The sequence below is a fragment of the Hyperolius riggenbachi genome, chromosome 4 (assembly GCF_040937935.1).
Source record: "Hyperolius riggenbachi isolate aHypRig1 chromosome 4, aHypRig1.pri, whole genome shotgun sequence".
Lineage (NCBI taxonomy): Eukaryota > Metazoa > Chordata > Amphibia > Anura > Hyperoliidae > Hyperolius > Hyperolius riggenbachi.
In genome coordinates, this window is record NC_090649.1 from 53114146 (window position 1) to 53138170 (window position 24025).

Genomic DNA, 24025 nt, shown 5'->3' on the forward strand with positions numbered 1-24025 from the left:
AAATATCGAGGTATCTGACACTATCTTCTCCATAGTCTAGTTTTCTATCCTGAGGGCCCGTTTACACTAGAGCGAATCTGCATGCGTTTCCTGCATGCGTTTCCTGCATGCAGATTCGCATGGACAATACAAGTGGATGGGACTTGTCAGGATTTCTGAGCGTTTTTCTGTGCAGAAAAAAATCTGCACGGCAGAGCCATCAGAATTCGCATACCGCTATGCGATTCGCATACAATGTATTTAATAGGGAATTTTCATGCGGTTTTGCTTTGCAAATTTTCATGCGAATTCGCATGGAATCAATGGAAAAGGACACAGGCACTGCCATGGTTAAATTTGCATACATCGTCATCCTACATCATCATCCATGCAAATTTTCATGAAAATTTGCATACAACCGCATGCGAAATTCGCATCCGCTTGCAAATTTTTACTGCAGCGATTCCCACCGCACAAGTGGAAACGGGCCCTGAGGGGTGGAGACACATGTAGTCCCCACCATGGTGGACATCTGTCCCCTTTCTTATCAAGGAGAGCAACCGCATCCAGGCCCGTGAGGACCCCCCCCTGAGTGGAGTCGGGTTCAGTGTCTCCACCTGCTTCCTGTGGTCGGGTGCCCCCCTGCAATCCTCCTTTGTGAGTAGTGTTTTACTTTTTACAATTACGATCACACAACATACCACACTATTGGGCTCCCGATTTTTGTCTCCTGTGTCTCTTCCTACAGGGTGCCAAGACACCCACACTTCACTACATCATAAGAGTCATGTTTCACATACCAGGTTGAAGTACGGTAAGTAAAAAGCTGACAGATCTTGGACTAGTCCATCTCTTTGTGGGAGATTCTCAGTATTTCCATTATTTTTTTTTTCAAAAGCACTCACTGGAAAGGATCTATACAAAGATGTCAGCCAGTTTACCTACTCCTTTGTACGCTATTTTGGCAGTTGGGCTAAGCAACTGTTGTTCAGTAAGTGTTTTTGTGAAGAAAGAAATAACTGAGAATGAGGAGATTGACTACTCCAAAAACTGACAGATCTGTCACATTTTCACTACCTACTGTAAGTGACAGCGACATAAAAAAAATGTAATTTATAGTGCATTTTACTCTGAATTTTAAATTTTATGATTTGTCATCATAGTTACCCTTTAAAGAGGAACTCCAGTGAAAATAATGTGATAAAAAAGTGCTTCATTTTTACAATAATGATGTATAAATGATTTAATCAGTGTTTGCTCATTGTAAAATCTTTCCTCTCCCTGATTTGCATTCTGACATTTATCACATGGTGACATTTTTACTGCTGGCAGGTGATGTCAGTGGAAGGAGATGATACTTACTTTTTTTGGCAGTTGTAAACAGCTGTTATTTCCCACAGTGCAACAAGGCTCCCATAGTATGATGTCAGGACCTCAGTGCTGTGAGGCGCTGACATCATTTGTGGGAGGGGTTTCACCACAAAATCAGCCTCACAGAGCCCAATGATGATCTGTGTGAAAAGGCGGTATCCGCTACTGATTGGGATGAAGTTTAATTTTTGGTTACGATTTCTCTTTAAAGGAAAATTGGGTTAAAATCTGGAGATTGCCCTCATTTCCGAGCTGAAGAGCCGCTGCGATCCGCACTCACCGCCAGAGAGTGGGGACTCATCCTTCATAATAAACGTCCCCTCCATGTAAAGCTAGTCTTGCAGCTTTGCACGCAAGCAGCTTAAGTAGCAAACAATGGTTATGAATATGTGAGAATGCTGCTAATAAAAAGCGCAGCTGCTGAATATTCAGAGAGCCGACGCGGTAATTTACAGCTCCGGCCTCCGGGGGATTCAGAGACATGGAGAAAAAAAGGGGCGCAGCGTGATGGCGGCGCGTTCCGTGCGTTTCCGAGTATTCAGATAAAATACAATTATTTTGCAGGCAGAAATGGCAGCGCCGGGCTGAAAACACGTCTTTCTGATGCTGAGAGTTTACAGCATTACTCAGTGTCCTCGCCTGGAGTCACGCCTGGCTAATCAGCGTTTACAGACACGCTCATTTCTCTCCTTGGCAAAAAGTGCGGTGAGACTGGAGAGCGTTAACGTCCGCATGTGTTTAATCATTTCTCATTCCGCTGCTGGAAGCCTGCGGACGGATTCCTGGACGTTGCTACCTGCGGCGCCGCAAACACAATACAGCTGAGATCTCAAAGCTTCTGTGTGGGAGCGTAGTCTTTTTGCGCTCCGCCTTGCAAATGATGCTTGCCACAGACACAGCAGATAAGAGGCAGAAAAAAATGTGTGGACCGGGAAAATGATCAGAGGTGAAGCTAGCAGTGCCTCCCTCTGACCTGCACAACAGGATAAAAAGGCGCCCAGAGAATGATAAAACGAATTAAAAACAATAAAATAAAATTTGAGGTAGCTTACCTCAATGGAGACCCTGCCCACTTCCTCGGGCCAAATCAAGTGTCTCACTGTGTTAAGAGCCAACGTTTGAGCACCTTCAAAGGCGCTCAAACTTTGGCTCTTAACACAGTGAGGCTCTTGATTTGGCCTGAGGAAGTGGGCAAGGACCCACGAAACGCATTGCCTGTGCTATTAAAGTTAATTTTATATGAATTTGTTTCCATTGAGGTAAGCCAGCTCAAACTTTATTTATGTTATTGTTTTTAATTAATTTTATCATTCTCTGGGTGCCCTTTATCCTGTTGTACATTGAATACCCCCCCTTCTGGCTCAGGGTAGGGAGTACACCTTGATCCCATTGATAGGCCCCTAGGGCCTTTTTCTCAAAAAGTGCAACCATCTCCGGCTAGCCTGGACCCCCGAGTGGAGTCGGGTTTGTTGATCTCCACCTGCCTGCAGTGTTTGGTTGCCCCTTTGTGAATACCCTCTGTTCATATTTTTTGTTTATTCTATGATGTGTGACCCCCCCCCCAGGCTGTGAAGGTCACCAAGGGTAGGCAAGGGAAAGGGGGTGACCATTGGGAGACCCCCATCAAAGTTTTGCTGGGGGCCCCATCCCTTATAGCCACGCCCCTGGGTAGGGGTGTCAAGCTCAATCACATAAGGGGCCAAAATCTGATACCCAGTCATAGCTGCGAGTCACATTGTTAATTAAAATAGAACAGGGGAGGGATCTCTGATGGGCACCCTAAAAACGTCAGTTGCAATACCTGAATGTGGCCCCTGCACTGGTGTACCTCCCCCCCCCTCCCCCCCCTGAATGGGAATCTGCTGTAAGAGAAAGGAGGATTCATTGAAGAGAAGAAACATTGGTCGGCACTGCAAGCATAAACGGTTACTTTCATTCTCAAGGTGCAATCAGCAGCATTCCAGATACTAACACATGCAGCGAGATATAAAACTGGTGCACATACCGGTCGTGGTGCGCAGTACAGTGGGTGGTGGGTCCTGACAGCCGCTTCGAGCTAGAATGCGCTTTCACAGAAGCACATTCTAGCATGAAACGGCTGTCAGGTAGCTGAACCCTACACCCACCACCAGGGCCGGATTTGTACTTTTTACCGCCCAAGGCCATTGTCACCAGCCGCCACCCTCTAGTATAGGTAGCCAGATGACCCCTCCCCCCTTTCCCTCCAGTAGAAGGTAGTCAGACGACTCCCTTAATCCCTCGTTTTCCCACTCCCCTTTCAGTATAGGTAGCCAGCTCGCCTTCACATCACAGCAGCCATCAGTGTCACTCATTTCTCAGCTAGTCTCTAGCGCCAAAGATTCCTCTTCCCATTTATCTCCAATGCTGTCCAAGTCCATATGTGCCCGCCAAATGCAAATGTGCACAGAGAGCATGGTGGCCGCTGCACCTCTGCGGTCAGGCGCTCGCCTGATCTCTCTGCATTGCAGCATTTGCAAGCTTGCAAATGCTACATAAATTAAGCCTGCTGCTTAACTTAGGCCTTGGCCTAAATCCAGACCTGCCCACCACCCACTGAACTGCGCACCAGGACAGGAATGAAATAAACAGTTTATGCATGCAGTGCCGACCAACGTTACTTCTCTTCAATTAATGCCAGGGGCGTAACAATAGACCCTGCAAAGGATGCATCCGCAGGGGGGCCCAGAAGAAACAGGGGGCCCCATCCTGAGAGACAACTAAGGGCATGAAGAGAAAAAAAATAACTTTCTGCTCTCTGCACAATTGTTTTTATGACTGCATCTACTTAGCCACTGATAGGGAATCATACAAAGTTTTCCAGACAAAGATTTATAGACAGTTCCTACTCAGTGTTCAGCAGGGTCTTGTGTACAGTGTGTTTTACCCCTCGCCAAAAGCTGTATACTGTAGTGATGCATGCAGTGCTTCATTGCTGACTGTATTTATCTGTGTGTGCACTAGATAATTGAATAACATTGGTTCTCTGTTTACCTGTGCAGAAAGCGGGGGGAGGGGGTTTGTGGTGGGAGGTTTGGCAGGAGGGGGCCCCATCCAAAGTTTTGCAGGGGGGCCCAGTGATTTCTAGTTACCCCCCTTAATGCATTTGTATCTTTAGTCCGAGCACGCACAGCATGGTGATTTGATACTAACCAGACCTGGGTGACACAGTTAAAACCCTCCATCGTATACTGCTGTGCCAACGTCAGCATTCATACTCCTACCTTTCATGCAAAAGAAAGGAGATGGAGAGCAGTAACCTGTGCTGTATATATTGTATTCCACAAATCTGCTCACAGTAAACCTAAGCTACATGTGTATTGTGGGATACCCAGACCAGTGGGTAGGGTGGAGTGGAGGGGGTGCAGCTCCAAGCAGCTAACAGCTGTCTCGCTTAAAAAGAATGCTTGCTGGCAGATTCCAGCAGTATGGGCAGGAAGGGCAAAGACACCATGCTTTTAAATGTGTACTGCGAATGTGCCATATGTACTACACATACAAATCATTATATCGTAAGTTTTATTTTCACTGTAGATTCCCTTTAATCGACCAAGATTTTCTGTCCTATCCGACCGATGCTTTCTAACGATTTTTGGTCAAATCGATCGAGTTCGATCAAAGGGACATTTTAAGACAATCAATTTCCTTCTGGTTTAATCCAAGTGATCACATCTGCAGGAAAATGAATGGGGAAATCATTGAGTATGGGCAACTTTATCCTTCATACTAGCTGGACTGCCAAATGAGCATACAGCTGGATATTGCTGAGGAGGAGATGAGTATCTAAGAATTGGGCAGCAGGGAGAAGTGGCAGCGCTTCCCAAGACAGGCTGCATCTGAATGACAACAGCATAGGTGAGCAGAGCCTAATTACAGGCAGGATAGACATCTTCATCCCCTGATGACGCAAGACTGCGAAACCGGTCGGGAAGGAGACAAGCGGCACCTTTTATTGCCTTTTAGCTGTTGACGAACACATATGCGCAAATTCATTTTGAGGTTCCCAAAGTCTTGGGCCCCGTACATAAGTTATTATTTTTTTATCTTTTTATGGTTTACATATGTAGTTTTTACATAAACGGTTTACACTTAGAGTTGTCGTTTCTTGTTTTTCATGTTAACCTTCTGGATACTATACCCGTTGGATTGAGGAACTGGAGGTCGAGTGGATCCCCGGGGGACTGTGGCATGTGCCTTCTATCATTGAAAGCGATATATACAACCTTACAATGTGGGTTGTTTGGAGCTGGTAAGCCCCTTTTATTCCTTTGGATAATGGTGACCACATAAATATAGGAGGCCTGTATACCACCGTGGTGAAGCCTTACAGACTGTTTATTGTATTACACTGTATTTGAAGATCTGCGCTGATTTGTACTATAATTCTTGGGACTTTGGATATTGTCTATCTTGAGCTGCGATCAATTGTATAGTCCCCGTTGGAGTTGATAGAGTTTCTTTTAGGATACACATCTTACATTCAAAACAGATGCACCAACTTAACATTAATGGAGGATGTTAGCATGCATTTTGCATGCAGAGTGTTCTGTACTGGACCCTTCCACCGCAATGAGGTCATCATTCTAAAAGGGACCCTAACCTCTAACTAATTACCAAACAAGCACAGTGTGAGCCTGGGAGCTGCTGGCCATAAAATGATTTACACATTTTTTAAACAGGGAAAAATTGGCAGGGCATCCTAAAACCAGGCCACATCTGAAATGACTAACAAGAATTGTTATTTATTTTATTATCTTTATCTAATTCTTACTTTTTCTACTCTGCAAAAACTGCAGGTATTTACCATTACAAAACTTTTTTTTTGTGAAATGCAAAATTCATTTAAAATAATGTCCTATGAAATGCACATAACTGTGGCTTTGAAATGAAGGATACCCGCATTAAAAAACATTGTTGTCTATTTTTCTTCATTTGTATTTAAAAACTTTTAAAGTTTATGTTGTGATAAAGTGCGACATATAATTGGCTGCCTGACCAGCACACATCGCAGCTGCCTGGGGCTTTTATCTCAGTCATTTGCAGGATTGACGTGCTGAATGATAGATGATCTGGAAATTGTAGTCTTTGGAAATTGTTGGGTACGTGTGGCGTAAACGGCAGCTCCGTGATACTGTCCTCCAAGTTTGAAGGTCTGTATAATGTTTACTTTAAAGTGTACAGAATATGAGTAGTGTTGGAAAGTTCTGAAGGTTACTGTATGGTGTTTGCAGAGAGCTTTAAAGAGTGGCCTAACCAGTAATGTAAATATAACGCATTATGAATGATCCACTCTTTTGTACCGTGGTGAATAATTGCCTGTGGCCATTAGTGGGTACTGTGTGATGCCCCCATGCCTCTCCTATCTGTCCCCTGGGCCTCTTTTTGCCCCCTTTACTTCCTTTGCCTTCCCTATGCCTTTTTCTGTCCTCTGTGCCTCTTTCTGCCCCCATACCTCCTTTTGACTCCCCCATGCCTCTTTCTGTCCCCATACCTCCTTTTGACTCCCCCCCCTGCCTCTTTTTGTCTTCCACCCCCGCCTCTTTCTGTCCCTTGGGCCTCTTTTTGTGCTCTTTATCTCCTCCTTTTGCCTCCCCCATGCCTTTTTCTGTCCCCTGTGCCATCTTTCTGTCCCCTGTGCCAACTTTATATTCACATAAGTGGCAGGTGGGTTGGGGGACCCAATATACGGTATTACACTATTATCCAGTGGTACAAATTGCTTAATTAACCACTTTCGGACTAGCAGCCATAAGGCCCAGAGGCTTTTTTGGTCTGAAAAAACGGGGCTCACCGACATCACGCCGCACGGTCCCGTCACTCTCGCCATTTGTGCAGCTTCATGTCACTGAAGCCCTCTTCCTCTGCTCTGTGACCTAGTCAGGAGCTGATTTCATTGGCTACCGACCCTGCGATCACTGTGAGCCAATCACAGCGAATAAAAGAGTCAAGAGCCAATGAAACCGGCTCCTGACCTGCTCACAGAGCTCTGCTGCCGGGGCGAGTGGGCTGCAGCAGCGTGACTGGAGAGCTGCGCTGTAATTGAAATCTACGCCCTACCAGGGATAACAGGTCCCAAACTGCATGTAGATTTCAATTAGCAAGATCAGAAAGCGGTTAACTTATTTAGGGGTGAGAATAACACACTTTGGGCCCTTTTCCACTAGCAATCGCAATCACAAATCACAAACGCCAGTGATTGCGATTGCGATTTTTCATTAATTCTGTTATGCGATTGCGATTTGCGATTTTCATTTGCATTGCATTATCATTGTAAAAATCGCTCCAGCAAGCGATTGCGATTTGCGATTAGCGATTTCCAAATCGAATCACTGTAGTGGAAAATACTTCTCGTGATTTCTATGATAAAGTAACAACCCTAGCGATTTAAAAATCACTAGCGATTTGCGATTTTGCGATTCAGCAATCACAATCGCTCTAGTGGAAAAGGGCCCTTTGTGTTTACTTGGAAACACCTTTAACTCACCATTATTGCCCCCATAGTATTCTTAGTCTCCCACTTAACGTGATACCCACTAGACTTGGACCAATTCTGCACCATATTTTATATGTTTGGGATTCAGTAAAATACTTTAAACACCGAATATCTCCTTCTCTCCCACTGGCTCCAGTGATATACAAGCCATTACTTATTCCAGCATCGGAGAATCTATATACATCTAAGTGATGGTCGGAACACAAGATTATTTTGGTGACGTATGTTGGGCCTTACAGGTATTCACACCTAGGAATAGATGAAAGAGAAGCATGATATCCCAGAGACTGATCATTTATGGCATCTCCAGGTAAAGCATTGGATATAGGCCTCAATTCACTAAGATCATGCTAGAGATAATAAGGCAAGAGAAAACTTATCTCCACACGTGAGAGAGTTATCTTACCTCTTCATTCCTTAAGTTACCTCTCCTGTAGTTAATTTACCTCCTCTGTAGTTAATTTACCTCCTCTGTAGTTAATTTACCTCCTCTGTAGTTATTTTCACATGCAGTTAATTAACTGCCTGTCTTTAACTCTGGAGTTATTTTAAGGATTGGAGAGTTAATTTAAAGACAGAAGAGTTAACTTTAGGCTTGCCTGAGGTAAAATGTTTCCTGAATACTACATGCCTTATCACCATGGTAACAACTCTAGAAGCGTTATTAAAGACAGGAGATAAGTTTAGTGAATTGAGGCCATAGTCTCTTTTGTGTTGAAGAAGAGAATTGCTCTTGCAAACCACTAGATTTGAAAAGCTAGACCTACACATTCTAGAGGCCTGCATTGGGTCGGGTAGTATCCGCGGGTTACACGAGATGCAGGTTGGGTTCGGGTACCCATTTTGATCGGGTTGCGAGTTGGGTGCGGGTAGCGGTTCTGCGGGTACCAGATTCCCCGGAAAGCAGGTTACAAGTCGGGTGCGGGTAGCGGGTGCAGGTCTGAAAAATTAGACCCGCATAGGGCATCAGTTCAGGTACCTGCGGGTACCCGAAATCCGGGTCGGGTTCAGGTACCCGGTTTGATCATACCTCGCTCACCAGAAGCGGGTTGTGGGTCGAGTGTGTGTAGCGGGGCTGCAGGTGCGGGTCTGAAAAATTAGACCCACGCAGGCCTCTATTTTCCGGACTTATGTTTCATCTTTTCTGGTTGTTTCATTTTCCTTTTTCAACACCCTTTATTAATTTAGGAATGCCCAAGACGTATCTAGATTTTCAGCCACCTGTGACTCACTAAGAGGATCCAGGTCTTTAAAGGACCACTGCAGTTACAATCTGACAGAACTGAATGGTTTTGGACTAGTCCATCACCTCATGGGCTATTCTAAATGTTTTCTTTGTTTTCAAAAGCATTCCCTGTGAATCCCCCATGAGAGGATGGACTTGTCCAAAACCTGTCGGTTCTGTCACATTTTAACTGCTTTTTTGTTTTAGTGGTCCATTGATAGGATTCAGAAATAATCGTTTGTTATAAGATTCAGTACAGGTTGTAATTATAGGACACAGTGTCCTTCAAGAAGCTACATGGAAACTAAAGGTGCGTATACACCTTTGATAGATGTTGCCCATCAGGGATCAGGACCCCATCCCTTGGGCGACATCGCTAGGGTGTGCAGCAAAAACACATGTAAGCTGTATAGCAGACGATGTGCTGTGTTGCTGTGGATCGCTTGCAGGTTGGGGTTGGCCCGCTTCCATACACGCGTCTGATTGTCATCTGAGGTGGTCGTTATTGGTCTCTTCAACCGCCTTAACGAGAACCTCAGATGGGATGATTAAAGAAAATATACATACCTGGGACTTCCTCCAGCCCTCTCCAGGCATATCAGTGCCGTGTTGTCCTCCATCTTCTCGTTTCTCAGCAATTGGCCACGGAAAGTCCTCCGGTCTGGGGGCCAACGCTTCCACCCCCTGGAATGTTCTACGCTTGCGCAGTACTACTGCGCAGACGCAGAGTGCTCTCGGCCACAGGGAGCATGCTTGGCCGGACTATGCCTGCGCAGACTGGGTTTTTTTTGGGGGCTAGTTGTTCTAGCTGGACGTGTTCTAGCTGGACGTGTCCTTCCTGGACGTGGATATGCCATATGTCCATTTGCTTGTCTGTCTTTACTAATACCCATAACATATTTACAGACAGGGAACACAAGGTTCGAGAACAAGAAGATTTGTACCTCTCAAAGGGCTGTGAAATAAACTGAGCAATATTTGAGGTTTCTCCATGCCTTACTCTGAGCGGCACACTGGTGCTTTATATATCAGTCAATAATAATCCATACTGTTCCCTCGCTAATGGCCTGGACTATTCTCTTCAGAATGGTACACCTTATTCTTGTGGCTGTCGCGGTGTCGGGTTACCATGGTGACGCAGAGTAACATGTAGCCTTCCATTATTCAGTCTGAAAATTACTTCATCCACCCAGACTGTTAACTCTTCAGCTCAAGGTCTAACAAAATACAAAACATAATATGGAAGAAGCGGAGCGTCTGACCTGGACACGGACACGAAGCCTTAAAGTGTACTCAAGATCTAATAAACATAAGCATGTATACTTACCTGGGGCTTCCTCCGGGCCCTGTAGGCTGTGAGCTTTGTTGTCATCCTCTCATGCCGCTACGTTCTTCTGCTGTCCAAGTCCCTAACCGGGCCAGTTGCAATCCACTGTGCATGTGCGGCTCTGGGTGCGCCCATCTCGGCTGCGATCCGGGTTAAAAAAAAGAAGCTGGGAGATGTTATCCTGAGCCTGGGTCAGGGTAGCGGTCCAGGAGGTATATGTATAGAATGCAGTGGAGTGGCATTAACTTCTCACCTCCTCTGTTATCTGGACGCTTGCTTGCCCACCTTCTTTCAGTGGCTGGATAGTGTAATGGTTAAGGGCTCTGCCTCTGACATGGGAGACCAGGGTTCGAATCTCGGCTCTGCCTGTTCAGTAAGCCAGCACCTAGTCAGTAGGAGACCTTGGGCAAGTCTCCCCAACACTGCTACTGCCTATAGAGCGCGTCCTAGCGGCTGCAGCTCTGGCGCTTTGAGTCCGCCAGGAGAAAAGCGCGATATAAATGTTCTGTGTCTGTGTTTGTTCTTTCATTCTTCTGAGGCTCTTGATCCCTTGGGTGAGATCCTATAATCCTAACATTTGTATAGCGCTTTTCTCCTGTTGGACTAAATGCGCTTAAGAGAGCTGCAGCCACTAAGGGCGCACTCAAGAAGCCACCCTGCAGTGTTAGGAAGTCTTCTTACTGAATAGATACTGATCCTAGCCAGGATTCGAACCCTGATCTCCCATGAAAAAAATGAAGAGCCCTTAACCAGTACCAGTACACTAGCCAGCCAATCCAATCATTCCCTGAATAGTTAATCACCAAAAATTCAGATCCCGAGGATTGTTGGAGAGTGCCAACTTGCAACAATCAGTGTTGCTTCAGATTTCAGACAGCCCCGGTGTCGCCTCTTCCTGCAGGAGTAATTATCTGCACAGAACAGCTGGTGCTTATTTTCCACGACCTCACAAAGTGAGTGACTGGCTGGAAGCTTTGACACACCCAGTCAGAACAGTTGAAGTAGCTGCAAATTTGAGTTCAAATGGTACAAGGTGAGCAGTTTGAAAAATGATCTGCCATTAATCCAGGGTCGTAACTAGACTTCATAGGGCCCCCCTGCAAAAATAATAGCATGGGCCCCCTTGGTCCCCGAACCCCATGAGGGTCACATGATCAGCAGCCGGCAAATGGCAGCAGGGAGTGTTCTGCTGTGAAGCAACGTCTGGAAGCAGGAAAAATAAATACAGATGCTCCTTTTACTGGCTACTCTGCATGGAGGGAGGAGGTGGCAGGGACGGTTTTTGTGAGGAAATGGGGAGGTATTTTTGCTAATTGGTGGCATTTGCATTTGGGAAGAGGAGGGGCCTCCAAAGGCTCAGGGCCCCCCTGCGATGGCAGAGGTTGCAGGGGAGGTTGTTACACCCCATACATTAATCCTAAAAACACATAGATCTAAACTTGTCCTCAGTAAAGGTGGCATTTCTGAGGTGGACTATCACAGCTTCTTCAGAAGATGGCGCCTTCCTGTGAAATACCAGGAAACCCTGCGATCCATTCACTTTCTATCAGTGAGCAAATCGCAGAATACGATCAACAAAGTTGTGATAAGTCCCGAAGTAGGTCACAACTCACCCATATGAATCACGTCCTAAAGTGAGAGGGATGGCATAATTATTTCCTTTTAAACAATGCACATTGCCTGGCTGTCCTGCTGATCCTCTGCCTCTAATGCTTTTAGCCCTAGACCCTCAACAAGCATGCGGATCAGATGTTTCTGACTGAAGTATGACTGGACTAGCTGTATGCTTATTTCAGGTGTGTGATTCAGACATTACTGATGCCAAATAGGACAGCAGGGCTGCCAGGCAACTGGTATTGTTTAACAAGAAATACATATGGCAGCCTCCATAGGTCTCTAACCTCGGGTTCCTTTTAAGGGAAGTCTTACAGTATACCAAGGAAAGCTGAGATGTGTGAAATATATTCATAATCGATATGTACTCACCTGAGCAAACTTCCTCATAGGTGGGGTTGGGGGTGTGTCCACCGGCAAAGCCAACCTGAGTAGAGTAGACGCCCTTCTGTCTCCAGAACTTTCTCTCAGCACCCCAGAAGCAGCCCATGCCTGGAATAAAATGTGCATCACATTGTCAATACGTGAGATTTAATACAGCATGCCATTTTTGTTTTCCCAAATTAAAGATGACCTGTAGTGAAAACAACGGTCAGTCAAACCGTGCAGTACCAATACCGTGTGACCAAACCAGTAGGGCATACTTTCTATTGAAAACTGTAAATGTTACAAATATTTTACTACAGCTAAACCTAACCCTATTCTCACACAGAGCCCTCCCTCTGCTGATAACTAACCCCCAACCACCCCCTGCCAATGCCTATCCCTAACCAATCCCCCCCCATGCCTAACACCAACCACTCCCTGCCAATCACTAACCAATCTCCCCCCCAAGGCCTAGTCCCAACCACCCCCTGCCAATGCCTATCCCTAAACAATCCCCCCCCCCCAAAGACTAGTCTCAACCACCCCCTGCCAATGCCTATCCCTAACCAATCCTCCCCCCTTGATGCCTAACCCCAACCACCCCCTGCCAATGCCCATCCCTCACCAATCTCCCCCCCCCCTCTGTTGCCTAACCTCAACCACCCCCTGCCAATGCCTATCCCTAAACAATCCCCCCCCCCAAAGACTAGTCTCAACCACGCCCTGTCAATGCCTATCCCTAACCAATAACCCCCCCCCCAAGCCTAACACCAACCACCCCCTGCCAATCACTAACCAATCTGCCCCCCAAGGCCTAGTCCCAACCACCCCCTGCCAATGCCTATCCCTAACCAATCCTCCCCCCTTGATGCCTAACCCCAACCACCCCCTGCCAATGCCTATCCCTAAACAATCCCCCCCCCGCAAGCCTAGTCCCAACGACCCCCTGCCAATGCCCATCCCTCACCAATCTCCCCCCCCCCCCCTCTGTTGCCTAACCTCAACCACCCCCTGCCAATGCCTGTCCCTAAACAATCCCCCCCCCCGCAAGCCTAGTCCCAACGACCCCCTGCCAATGCCCATCCCTCACCAATCTCCCCCCCCCCCCTCTGTTGCCTAACCTCAACCACCCCCTGCCAATGCCTATCCCTAAACAATCTCCCCCTCTCTGATGCTTAACTCTAACCAACTCCCTGCCAACGCCTAACCTTAACCCCCCAACCCCAATACCTAACCTTAACCCCCCCCCCCCCCCCCCGGGAAACCTGCCAATATAAGCGCGGCACAAAAAAGAAAAAATGGGGCGTCCATAGAAACTTTAGCTGTAGGAGGACATTTGGGAACGGGAAGCTCCCGATAAAATAGCAGCTATAAATAGGGGGCCCTCCAGCGCCCAAATTTCCTGCTTCACCTAAAAGTAATAAGTATATTCTGGACAGAGCAGACTTTTTATTTTTACTTTGGTGAAGGAAGTGGCAGGTGTACTTTCAGTGCTGTCCTCTTGTTAATTAGCGTTGGCGATATCCGCCTTGCCATTCACATTATGAGTTTCTAATGAATGTAAAACTGCTGACGTTGGGCTCTACCATATAAATGTGGGAAACGTAATGATAATTGCACAGGGACATTATAACAGTATCCACTGCTGCCAACAGTGAAATAAACGTTTATTCTAGAGGGAATCTCATGCTTAATGATGGCTAAACATTGCTGCATCCTCAGAATCATTTACAGTCGCTGGGTGACGGATTAGGAGTATTTAAGCTACTGAGTACACAAACCAATCACTTTGCCCTTTTCATTCATAAGATCAGTCAGGATTGGTTACTCAAACACATGGGAACCTGAAGTGAGCGGGATATGGAGGCTGACATATTTACTTTAAAGAAGAACTCCAATGAAAATTATGTAATAAAAAAAAGTGCTTCATTTTTACAATAATTATGTATAAATGATTTAGTCAGTGTTTGCCGTTGTAAAATCTTTCCTCTCCCTGATTTACATTCTGACATTTATCACATGGAGACATTTTACTGCTGGCAGTGGAAGGAGATGCTGCTTGCTTGTTTGGCAGTTAGAAACAGCTGTAAACAGCTATTTCCCACAGTGCAATGAGTTTCACAGTAGTGATGGTCAAGAAGATGCAAATAACTTCGAGTTGATGCAAATTTATGCAAATTTGCATGCTGCTTGAAAATGAACCAATCAAATCCTGCTTAGGTCAAATTTGATTGGTTCATTTTCAGGCTGCATAAATTTGCATAACAATTTGCATACATTTGCATCAACTTGAAGTGATTTGCATCTACTTGACCATCACTAGTTCACAGACAGGAAACTGTCAGGACCATGGTCCTGACATCACACTGTGGGAGGTGTTTCACCACAATATCAGCCATACAGCGCCCCCTGAAGATCCGTTTGAGAAAAGGAAAAGATTTCTTATGGGAAAGGGGGCATCAGCTACTGATTGGGATGAATTTCCATTCTTGGTCACGGTTTCTCTTTAAGGTCCAGTATCGCGAAAAATTGTAAATTTTAAAATACATGTAAACACATTCAGTACAAATAAAAAGTACATTTCTTCCAGAGTCAAATGAGCTATAAATTACTTTTCTCCTATGTTGCTGTCACTTACAGTAGGTAGTAGAAATCTGACAGAACCAACAGGTTTTAGACTAGTCCATCTCTTCACGGGGGATTCTCAGCATGGCCTTTACTCTTAGAGGGGCACTATTGCTAAATTCTGCATTTTAATTGATAATGTAAAATATGAGCAATGATAGTAATGTCTGACATATGTATAGTGGCTGATTATAACTTATTTGTACACTTACATTACTAATTTCCACTGAGGGACTCACGTCAGACGATACGTTTACCGATTTAGATTAAACCATTAGCCTGCAGGAGGCAACTGTACCAGCTGTGTCCGTGGCTGGTACATTTCACCCCCTGCTCGTCTGTAATAGGATTGTCCCATCTTGTGACTGCACTCTCGTGCAGCTCTTCTGCCTAACAGAGCTGTCGCGCAGCGCAGCGCGGCGCTGTACGGCTCTGTAAATAATGCTTCCCGCTGAAGCCCCCTTCAACACTGCTAAAGCGCATGTGTCCTCAGTGCTGCAGTCGGGGATCTTGCGTACAGGCAAGAGCTAGTCCCCACGGCAACGGACATCAATAGGTGTCCGTGGCTGTGCCAGCAGCAGGGGCTACTGTAAGTGACAGCAACATCAGAGAAAAGTCATTTATGACTCATTTTACTCAGGAAGAAACGCACACTTTAATTGTATGTGTTTACATATTTCACGATTTTTGTGATAGTGATCCTTAAATTTTAAACAATTGCCTGGCTGTCCTGCTGATACATTCAGCCATACACCCTGAATAAGTATGCATATCAGGTGTTTCTGACTGAAATCTGACTGAATTAGCTGCATGCTTGTTTCAGGAGTAAGTTTCAGACACTACTGCAGCCAGTAAGAGATCAGCAGGGCTGCCAGGCAACTAGTATGGTTTAAAATGCACCAGAACTCAGAGTGCCCTGTCTGTTATAAAAGATACGCAACAGCATAATAGTCGTTAAATAAAAAAAAACGTTTCTTTGTTACAGCTGAAACAAATCCTAAAATATATCTGCACTGTTTCTACTTCCTGATTCATGGAAGCAGACATATTGTTTACAGCCTGTGCTTTCAAATGTGCCTATGTGCCTTATCTGCCAAGGCAGTCATGTGGCACAGGGGAGAGATCAAATTACAATCACAATCAACTGGTGAGTAGACACAAATGAGGAGGAATTCAACAGGCTAAACTCTCAAAATACATAAAGGGTGCATTTCTCGGTGTTTTCCTTCATTTAAAGTGGAATTGAACTCTTGCACAGGGCAAGAGTTCAATTCCACTTTAAATGAAAATTAATATGGCAGCCTCCATATCCATCTCACTTCAGCTGCCCTTTAACAATTCCACACCTCATGCATCTCAGGTAGGTGGAGTTTTAATGAATTGGGGAAGCACAGTACTAGAAGAAGAATCTACAGATCGGTACACAAAATGAACTATAATTACACAAATACAAGATCTGCACCAAAATGCAAAAGCCACATAAAAAAACTGGCAGGTATATATTATATAAAAATGACTCAAAACTGTACACAGAACCTGCCGACAACACGCCGAAATCCACCCTTCAAGTTTCTCTGATTTCTCAACAAAATAATTAACTATGCAACATAACTATCGCGCAAAGGGAAAATAATTTGGAACGCCTTTATGAGCGAACTTCAGACTAGTTCCTGGGCTTTGAAGTTTAATTACATTACCTGGACCGACACGAGAGTCTGGAGTAGTAATAATAGAGGGAACACATCTTCTAAAATGTTGGAGGGGAGTAATCTTAGGAGCGGGGTTTGAAAACACACCCGTCGCTTGGAGAACAAAGGTGCGGGGGGGCGATGGAAGGGGAGCCAATCGGAGAATAATTGAGCCACTCCGATGTCGCCGCTACACGTACAGTACAATGCTAAGCGACGACGTTTAGCTGCTCTCTGCTCCCGGCTGTCTGGAACGCTCTCATCGCAGAACAATACCTGAGAGGCGAACGCTGCAGACAGCACGGGCGAGCAGAGACAAAGAGCCAGAGGTGAGCGTCTAACGGGAAAACAATTGCGCCGTACAGGATGTACATCTGAAGCTGCGGTCGGCTCTTCTCCACATGTCTTTGGGAAGGATGGGTGGGTGAGACGGGTTTTTAAAAGGGCCGTCCAGTTCTGAAGGGCTGGATAGAGGCCAAGAATTTGGGAGGGATAAAAGAAAAATCACAGAATTGACTTTTTTTTTTTTTTTTTTTTTCTCCAGACAGCAGGGAGAGGTGGCAGCTATTCCCAAAACAGGCTGAATCCAGGGCTGGTTCTAGACTGTTTGCTGCCTGAGGTAAACTTGTGAGGATGCGCCCCCCCCCCCCCCAAATTGGAAAGATCCAGGTACAGTTGCCCCCAGTGTAGGTTGGCCAGGTACAGTTGCCTCCAGTATGGATTAGCCAGGTACAGTTGCCCCCAGTATAGGTTAGCCAGGTACAGTTGCCCCCAGTGTAGGTTAGCCAGGTACAGTTGTCCCCAGTATAGGTTAGCCAGGTACAGTTGCCTCCAGTATAGGTTGGCCAGGTACAGTTGCCTCCAGTATAGGTTAGCCAGGTACAGTTGCCTCCAGTATAGGTTAGCCAGGTACAGTTGCCCCCAGTATAGGTTAGCCAGGTACAGTTGCCCCCAGTATTAATTGGCCAGGTACAGATGTCCCCAGTATAGGTTAGCCAGGTACAGTTGCCCCCAGTATAGGTTAGCCAGGTACAGTTGCCCCCAGTATAGGTTAGCCAGGGACAGTTGCCCCCAGTATAGGTTGGCCAGGTACAGTTGCCCCCAGTATAGGTAGGTATAGGTGCCCCCAGTATAGGTTACCCAGGTACAGTTGCCTCCAGTATAGGTTAGCCAGGTACAGTTGCCCCCAGTATAGGTTAGCCAGGTACAGTTGCCCCCAGTATAGGTTAGCCAGGTACAGTTGCCACCAGTATTAGTTGGCCAGGTACAGTTGCCCCCAGAATAGGTTGGCCAGGTACAGTTGTCCCCAGTATAGGTTAGCCAGGTACAGTTGCCCCCAGTATAGGTTAGCCAGGTACAGTTGCCCCCAGTATAGGTTAGCCAGGTACAGTTGCCCCCAGTATAGGTTAGCCAGGTACAGTTGCCCCCAGTATAGGTTAGCCAGGTACAGTTGCCCCCAGTATTAGTTGGCCAGGTACAGTTGCCCCCAGTTTAGGTTAGCCAGGTACAGTTGCCCCCAGTATAGGTTAGCCAGGTACAGTTGCCCCCAGTATTAGTTGACCAGGTACAGTTGTCCCCAGTATAGGTTAGCCAGGTACAGTTGCCCCCAGTATAGGTTAGCCAGGTACAGTTGCCCCCAGTATTAGTTGGCCAGGTACAGTTGTCCCCAGTATAGGTTAGCCAGGTACAGTTGCCCCCAGTGTAGGTTGGCCAGGTACATTTGCCCCCAGTATAGGTTGGCCAGGTACAGTTGCCCCCAGTATAGGTTAGCCAGGTACAGTTGCCCCCAGTATAGGTTAGCCAGGTACAGTTGCCCCCAGAATAGGTTGGCCAGGTACAGTTGCCCCCAGTATAGGTAGGTATAGGTGCCCCCAGTATAGGTTAGCCAGGTACAGTTGCCTCCAGTATAGGTTAGCCAGGTACAGTTGCCCCAGTATAGGTTAGCCAGGTACAGTTGCCCCCAGTATTGGTTGGCCAGGTACAGTTGCCCCCAGTATAGGTTAGCCAGGTACAGTTGCCCCCAGTATTAGTTAGCCAGGTACAGTTGTCCCCAGTATAGTTTAGCCAGGTACAGTTGCCCCCAGTATAGGTTAGCCAGGCACAGTTGCCCCCAGTATTAGTTGGCCAGGTACAGTTGTCCCCAGTATAGGTTAGCCAGGTACAGTTGCCCCCAGTATAGGTTAGCCAGGTACAGTTGCCCCCAGTATAGGTTAGCCAGGTACAGTTGCCCCCAGTATTAGTTGGCCAGGTACAGTTGCCCCCAGTATAGGTTAGCCAGGTACAGTTGCCCCCAGTATAGGTTGGCCAGGTACAGTTGCCCCCAGTATAGGTAGGTATAGGTGCCCCCAGTATAGGTTAGCCAGGTACAGTTGCCCCCAGAATAGGTTGGCCAGGTACAGTTGCCCCCAGTATAGGTTAGCCAGGTACAGCTGCCCCCAGAATAGGTTTGCCAGGTACAGTTGCCCCCAGTATAGGTTAGCCAGGTAAAGTTGCCCCCAGTATAGGTTGGCTAGGCACTCTCTTCACTTCCTATTTCTTCCTGGTGAGGTCCCCAGCCTTCTGCCGCCTGAGGAAGTCGCCTCACTTGGCATCATGGGTGGACCCGGCCTGGCTGTATCTGAATGAGTAGCAGCATAGGTGTGCAGAGCCTAATCATAGGCAGGGGGCTCTGCACACCTTTGTTGCTAGTCATTCAGATGCAGCCTGGTCTTAGGATGCGCTGCCATTTCTCCCCTGTTGTCTAACAGAATTGACGGTATTCCATAGGCTTTAGGGGATTCAAAGTTAATGGCCCTCCCAATAAATTGTTACCATGGTGAAGCTTTATCAGGCGTAGCTGTTTCACCTGTTTGTTTCCATGATCTCGTCTCTTGAGGCAATGGGCCTTATTAACCACTTGAGGACTGTAGGCTCACCCTTCCCTAGTGACTAGGCTAATTTTTTCAGAATTTAGCAATCTGCAGCTGTAAATGCTCACTGCAGAACCATACAACTGTGCACGCAAATGAATCCCCCCCTTCTCTGCCCACCAACAGAGCTTTCTGTTGGTGGGCTCTGATTGCTGCTACAGGGTGTTTTTTTTATTTTTTTTAATTTGTCATTTTATTTCTAATAAATTTGTCATTTTTCTATTTATTTTTATACCCCCACCTTCCTCCAATCCCCTGGCAACCAATCCCAGTGATCAGCTCTCATAGGCATCAGCCTATGAGAGGGGATCGCTCTCTGAGCCTCTCCAGGGGACAGTAGAGTGACACAGTTGTCCCCAGTACAGCGCTGCCATGGATCGCAGAACTGTACAATGTAAATAGATGGCGGTTTTGCCGCCTAACAGTCTCCTAACGGCGATCGCTGACGACGGAGCAGAGATTTCACACAAGAAATCTTTACCTTTTCTCAAACAGATCATCAGGGGGGTCTGTGTGGCTGATATTGTGGTGAAACCCCTCCCACAGTGTGATGTCATGACCATGGTCCTGACAGTTTGCTGTCTCTGAACCTTGTTGCATTGTGGGAAATAACGGCTGTTTCTGTGCATAGAACTTGCAGTACACGAACATTCCTCAGAGCTGCACCCATGAGAAATAATAATCACAATCAGGCACAGCACCAGCAACATCGGGGGTTGGTGGAGGCACATACATTTGGGGGGGGGGGGGGCATCGGCTGGGGGTCTGTCGAAAATTGACTGCTATTACTGCCATCAAGCTCTTACAGCCGAGATTTTCTACCATGCCCGATCAATCCTTTCGACTTTCGATTTTGGATGGAAATTGACAGATTATCGGGTGGCCATGTTCTCCTCCCATTCGCTAAAATTATAGGACGGGAAGGTCGATCGGCCAGCAAGATCAAATACTGTTTGGGCACCTTTACTCTAATCATGTCGATAACTAGTGCAGATCTGAGTCCTCAATAAGGTTTGCAGATTACCCAGCGAGCTCACAGTGGGGGAGATTTATAAACGCATTACCGACAGTTTTTTCTTCTTAAAGCGGAATATAACCCTGCATTTCAACTTTGCTCTAAAACATTATTTACAGCATATTATATGCAACCAGCATTTTTTTTTACTAGACCAGCATTGGAAGGGTTACACACAAAGCTTTAAAGTTCATGGAGAGAACTGCTCCCCGCAGCCGAAGTTTAGATAGATACATTTAAGTAAACAAAATGTAGCAAGTGAGGAATGTTACACATTCTTTGGCTGTCCTCCAGCTCCTGCACAGTCAGAGAGAGCGAGTCACATTCCACAGTTGTTACATTTTGTTTTGCTTAAATGTATATATCTAAACTTCGGATCCGGCAGCAGTTCTCTCCAGGAACTTTAAAGCTGTGTGTGTAACCCTTCCAATGCTGGTCTAGTAAAAAACAAATGCTGGTTGCATATAATATGCTGTAAATAATGTTTTAGAGCAAAGTTGAAATGCAGGGTTATATTCCGCTTTAATCAGTTCTAACCCGCAGGGAGAACAGTTCTGCATGATAATAAGAACCTTCTTAAATCCTAGGTAATAGTTGCAGTTTAGCATGAATTTCTAGAGCTGCACTACAGTTAAGAAAAGTGCAAATCCATCCCTAAACTGCTGCAGATTGAGAAGTGCTTGATAGCAGTTCTACAGATAGTGCAAGAGTGCAGGCTAGACATGATTTGTGAAGTGCTCCTCCCCCCTACTGAATTCCTCCTCAGAGCCTGCCGCTATCAATACAGCAGAAGTATCGGTTACCTCAGCAACAGCAATTCCCCTCACACACTGCACTGTCTGAAAGACCTTCCTAGCTCCTCCTATTTTACAACAGTTTTAGAAGGAAACTGCACTATCTAATTATTTCTTAAGATGCCTGAGACAATTCTGCACGGATTTTTAAAAACCTACCAATATTTTGTCTCAGACACTCTTGATAAATGTCCCCCAGTGAACCAGAACTCCTGGGAGTGTGTAAGGGCTGAAAGAGACCAAAAAGCACTCTTATGCAAAACAGAAAATTTGCCTTCTTAAAACAGAAGGTACTTTTTTTGCGATTATTCCGATTGGAGTGAGCATATGATGTCTCCCACAATGCATCACTGCCGAATATGCAAATCATCCTTTGTTGTCCCTGTAAGCTAACCACACCTTCAGAACTGCTGGAATGCAATAATGTGTCAGCTTGTTAAAGTGGACCCAAATTAAAAATACAAGATTTCAGAAATAAAATCTATTTTTTAACTTATAATAATAAATAGCAGCCTTTTTTTCAGCTGCATGATGAGAAATATAAAATATTTTACATTTATTGGAGGAACCCCTCCCTTCCTTTCATATTGCCAGGACAGAATCCGGCAGACTGGTGGAAGAGATAAAAAACAAAAACAAAACCCAGGCTGCTACTGATGATGTCACAGGGGAGGCGATCTCAGCTTGTGTGAGATTTCACATAGATGCCCCTGTGAGGGAGGTTAGCTGATGACAAATACACCCATGATCTAAAACCACCTACTAAGCTCAGAAGTAATGGCTTCCGCCTGTATAACCCTAGTGATGAAAAGAGAAGGGTGAAAAGCATGCACTGAAATGCTCATAGGCTTCAAGGAGTGTTTATTTATTTAAGTATTTATTTGTTTAAGTATTTATATAGCGCCGACATATTATGCAGCGCTGTACAGAGTATATTGTCTTGTCACTAACTGTCCTTCAGAGGGGCTCACAATCTTTGTATGTGTCAGAGTGGTGCAACTAAATATTTCAATTAAAAAAATGTTTGGTTTGGGTCCGCTTTCATTGTACAGAGCCACAATAATCCAACATGCATACAGACTGTTTCAGATTGGTTAGTAAACTTTGAGGATTACGGATAGAAGAAGTCTCTGCTGAAGAACTTCAGCCTGTCCGCTTCAATCTACTGGCCCGTGTTTATCCGGCTATCAGGGAGTCATTAGTGACAGAAGGACTTCTCTGGCCGCATAGCTGAAGGGTGCTGTGCAATGAGCAGTAACTCTCTAATGCTCCTCAGGTGATAAATCAGTGCATTATCTGAGAATGAGCACCTCGCTGGAGGAACTGAGCCGCCCGCATCACCTGATATTAGACAAAAGCTTAGTCCAGATCTACTTGGGGGCCGGTTTAACAACATTACGAATGCCAATGTAATAACTCAACAGATACTGTATGGAACTGGAATACATTACAACCTACACAGCAAAACTGTAGTCTATTTCCATTGTACTATAGACATTTCACATTTTTCTCAGGTGCACAGCTGCAGGCAAGAGGAGCAGCACCATGAAAAGTTCAGTTCTAAATGTATTACTTATAATAGCATTAATAATAAGCATGATTGCATTCAGAACTTTGCCTTGTGTAATCCTGTGCTTAGTAGGGCCTTGAAACTTGAGCATCTGATAATCTGTGGCAAACAAAACATTTTTTAAAGGGAACCTTAACTGAGAGGGATATGGATGTTTCCTTTTAAACAATACCAGTTGCTTGGCAGTCCTGCTGATCTCTTTGGCTGCAGTAGTGGCTGAATCACAGACCATAGGCTGGGTACACACATAACAGAGCGTGAAAGGTTGCGTTTTCTGCCATGCGCATGTTTTTGTTTTGTGTGCGTTTTAAGTAGTGATGGGCTCACGGGTAGATAACTAGCCGGATTTGTGACTTATTACCCAGATGTCGGGGCGCTTCTATGCGTATCATACGCTCGGACGCGTCCAATGGGACGCGTTCCACGACTCACTACCGCGCACTTCCTCTTTCGGCCGGAAGGAGGAAGTGTGCGGCATTGAGTCATGGACCGCGTCCCACTGGATGCGAGCGTGATAGGCTTAGAAGCGCTGGACACCTGGGTAATTAACCCCCTGTCTACCATGTGCACGCCTGAGGCAATTAAAACGGAACGATTTTTTTCCCGCATGAGTTTTTCTAGCGTTTTGCATGCATTTTTATGCAATTGCGGTTCACATATACAAAACATATATGCGTTTTCCATGCGTTTTTCAATTGCGTTTTATGCAAATCACTAGGAAGACAACAGGAAGCGGAAGTATAAAAAATGCATCCAAAACGCAATACATTGCGTTTCCATTTCACTATGTCCATTTTTATGCGTTTTTGAACATTATGCATCAAAACCAGCGCATGTTTCAAAACGCATGTTTCAAAACGCATATGTGGTTTTTTGGAAGAAACCTTCTGTTAATTTTGAGGAATGAATTCCTACTTGGTCAATACAAAGCTTACGAGTGTACTCCGGGATACTCACAAATCCTTCGAGAAATATGGGAACCTTGGATCCAGCTCGCGCATCCAAACATGGAGGATACACTAATAACTAGG

The 24025-nt window shown here is 45.7% G+C and overlaps 1 protein-coding gene and 1 long non-coding RNA gene across 5 annotated transcripts in view; one reads left to right on the top strand and one right to left on the bottom strand.

Annotated features, from left to right (window-relative positions):
* The window catches only part of MSRA (methionine sulfoxide reductase A), a 436816-nt gene that overhangs the window by 191180 nt on the left and 221611 nt on the right, over positions 1-24025 (bottom strand). For all 4 annotated transcript variants that reach the window (XM_068280042.1, XM_068280043.1, XM_068280041.1 and 1 more), the window contains one exon: positions 12400-12519. In XM_068280042.1, the coding sequence (XP_068136143.1) occupies positions 12400-12519 (120 nt within the window). The remainder of the gene's footprint in view (positions 1-12399; positions 12520-24025) is intronic.
* The window catches only part of LOC137571214 (uncharacterized), a 34930-nt gene continuing 27828 nt past the window's right edge, over positions 16924-24025 (top strand). The window contains exon 1 of the long non-coding RNA XR_011031306.1: positions 16924-17035. This is a non-coding gene — a long non-coding RNA (uncharacterized lncRNA). The remainder of the gene's footprint in view (positions 17036-24025) is intronic.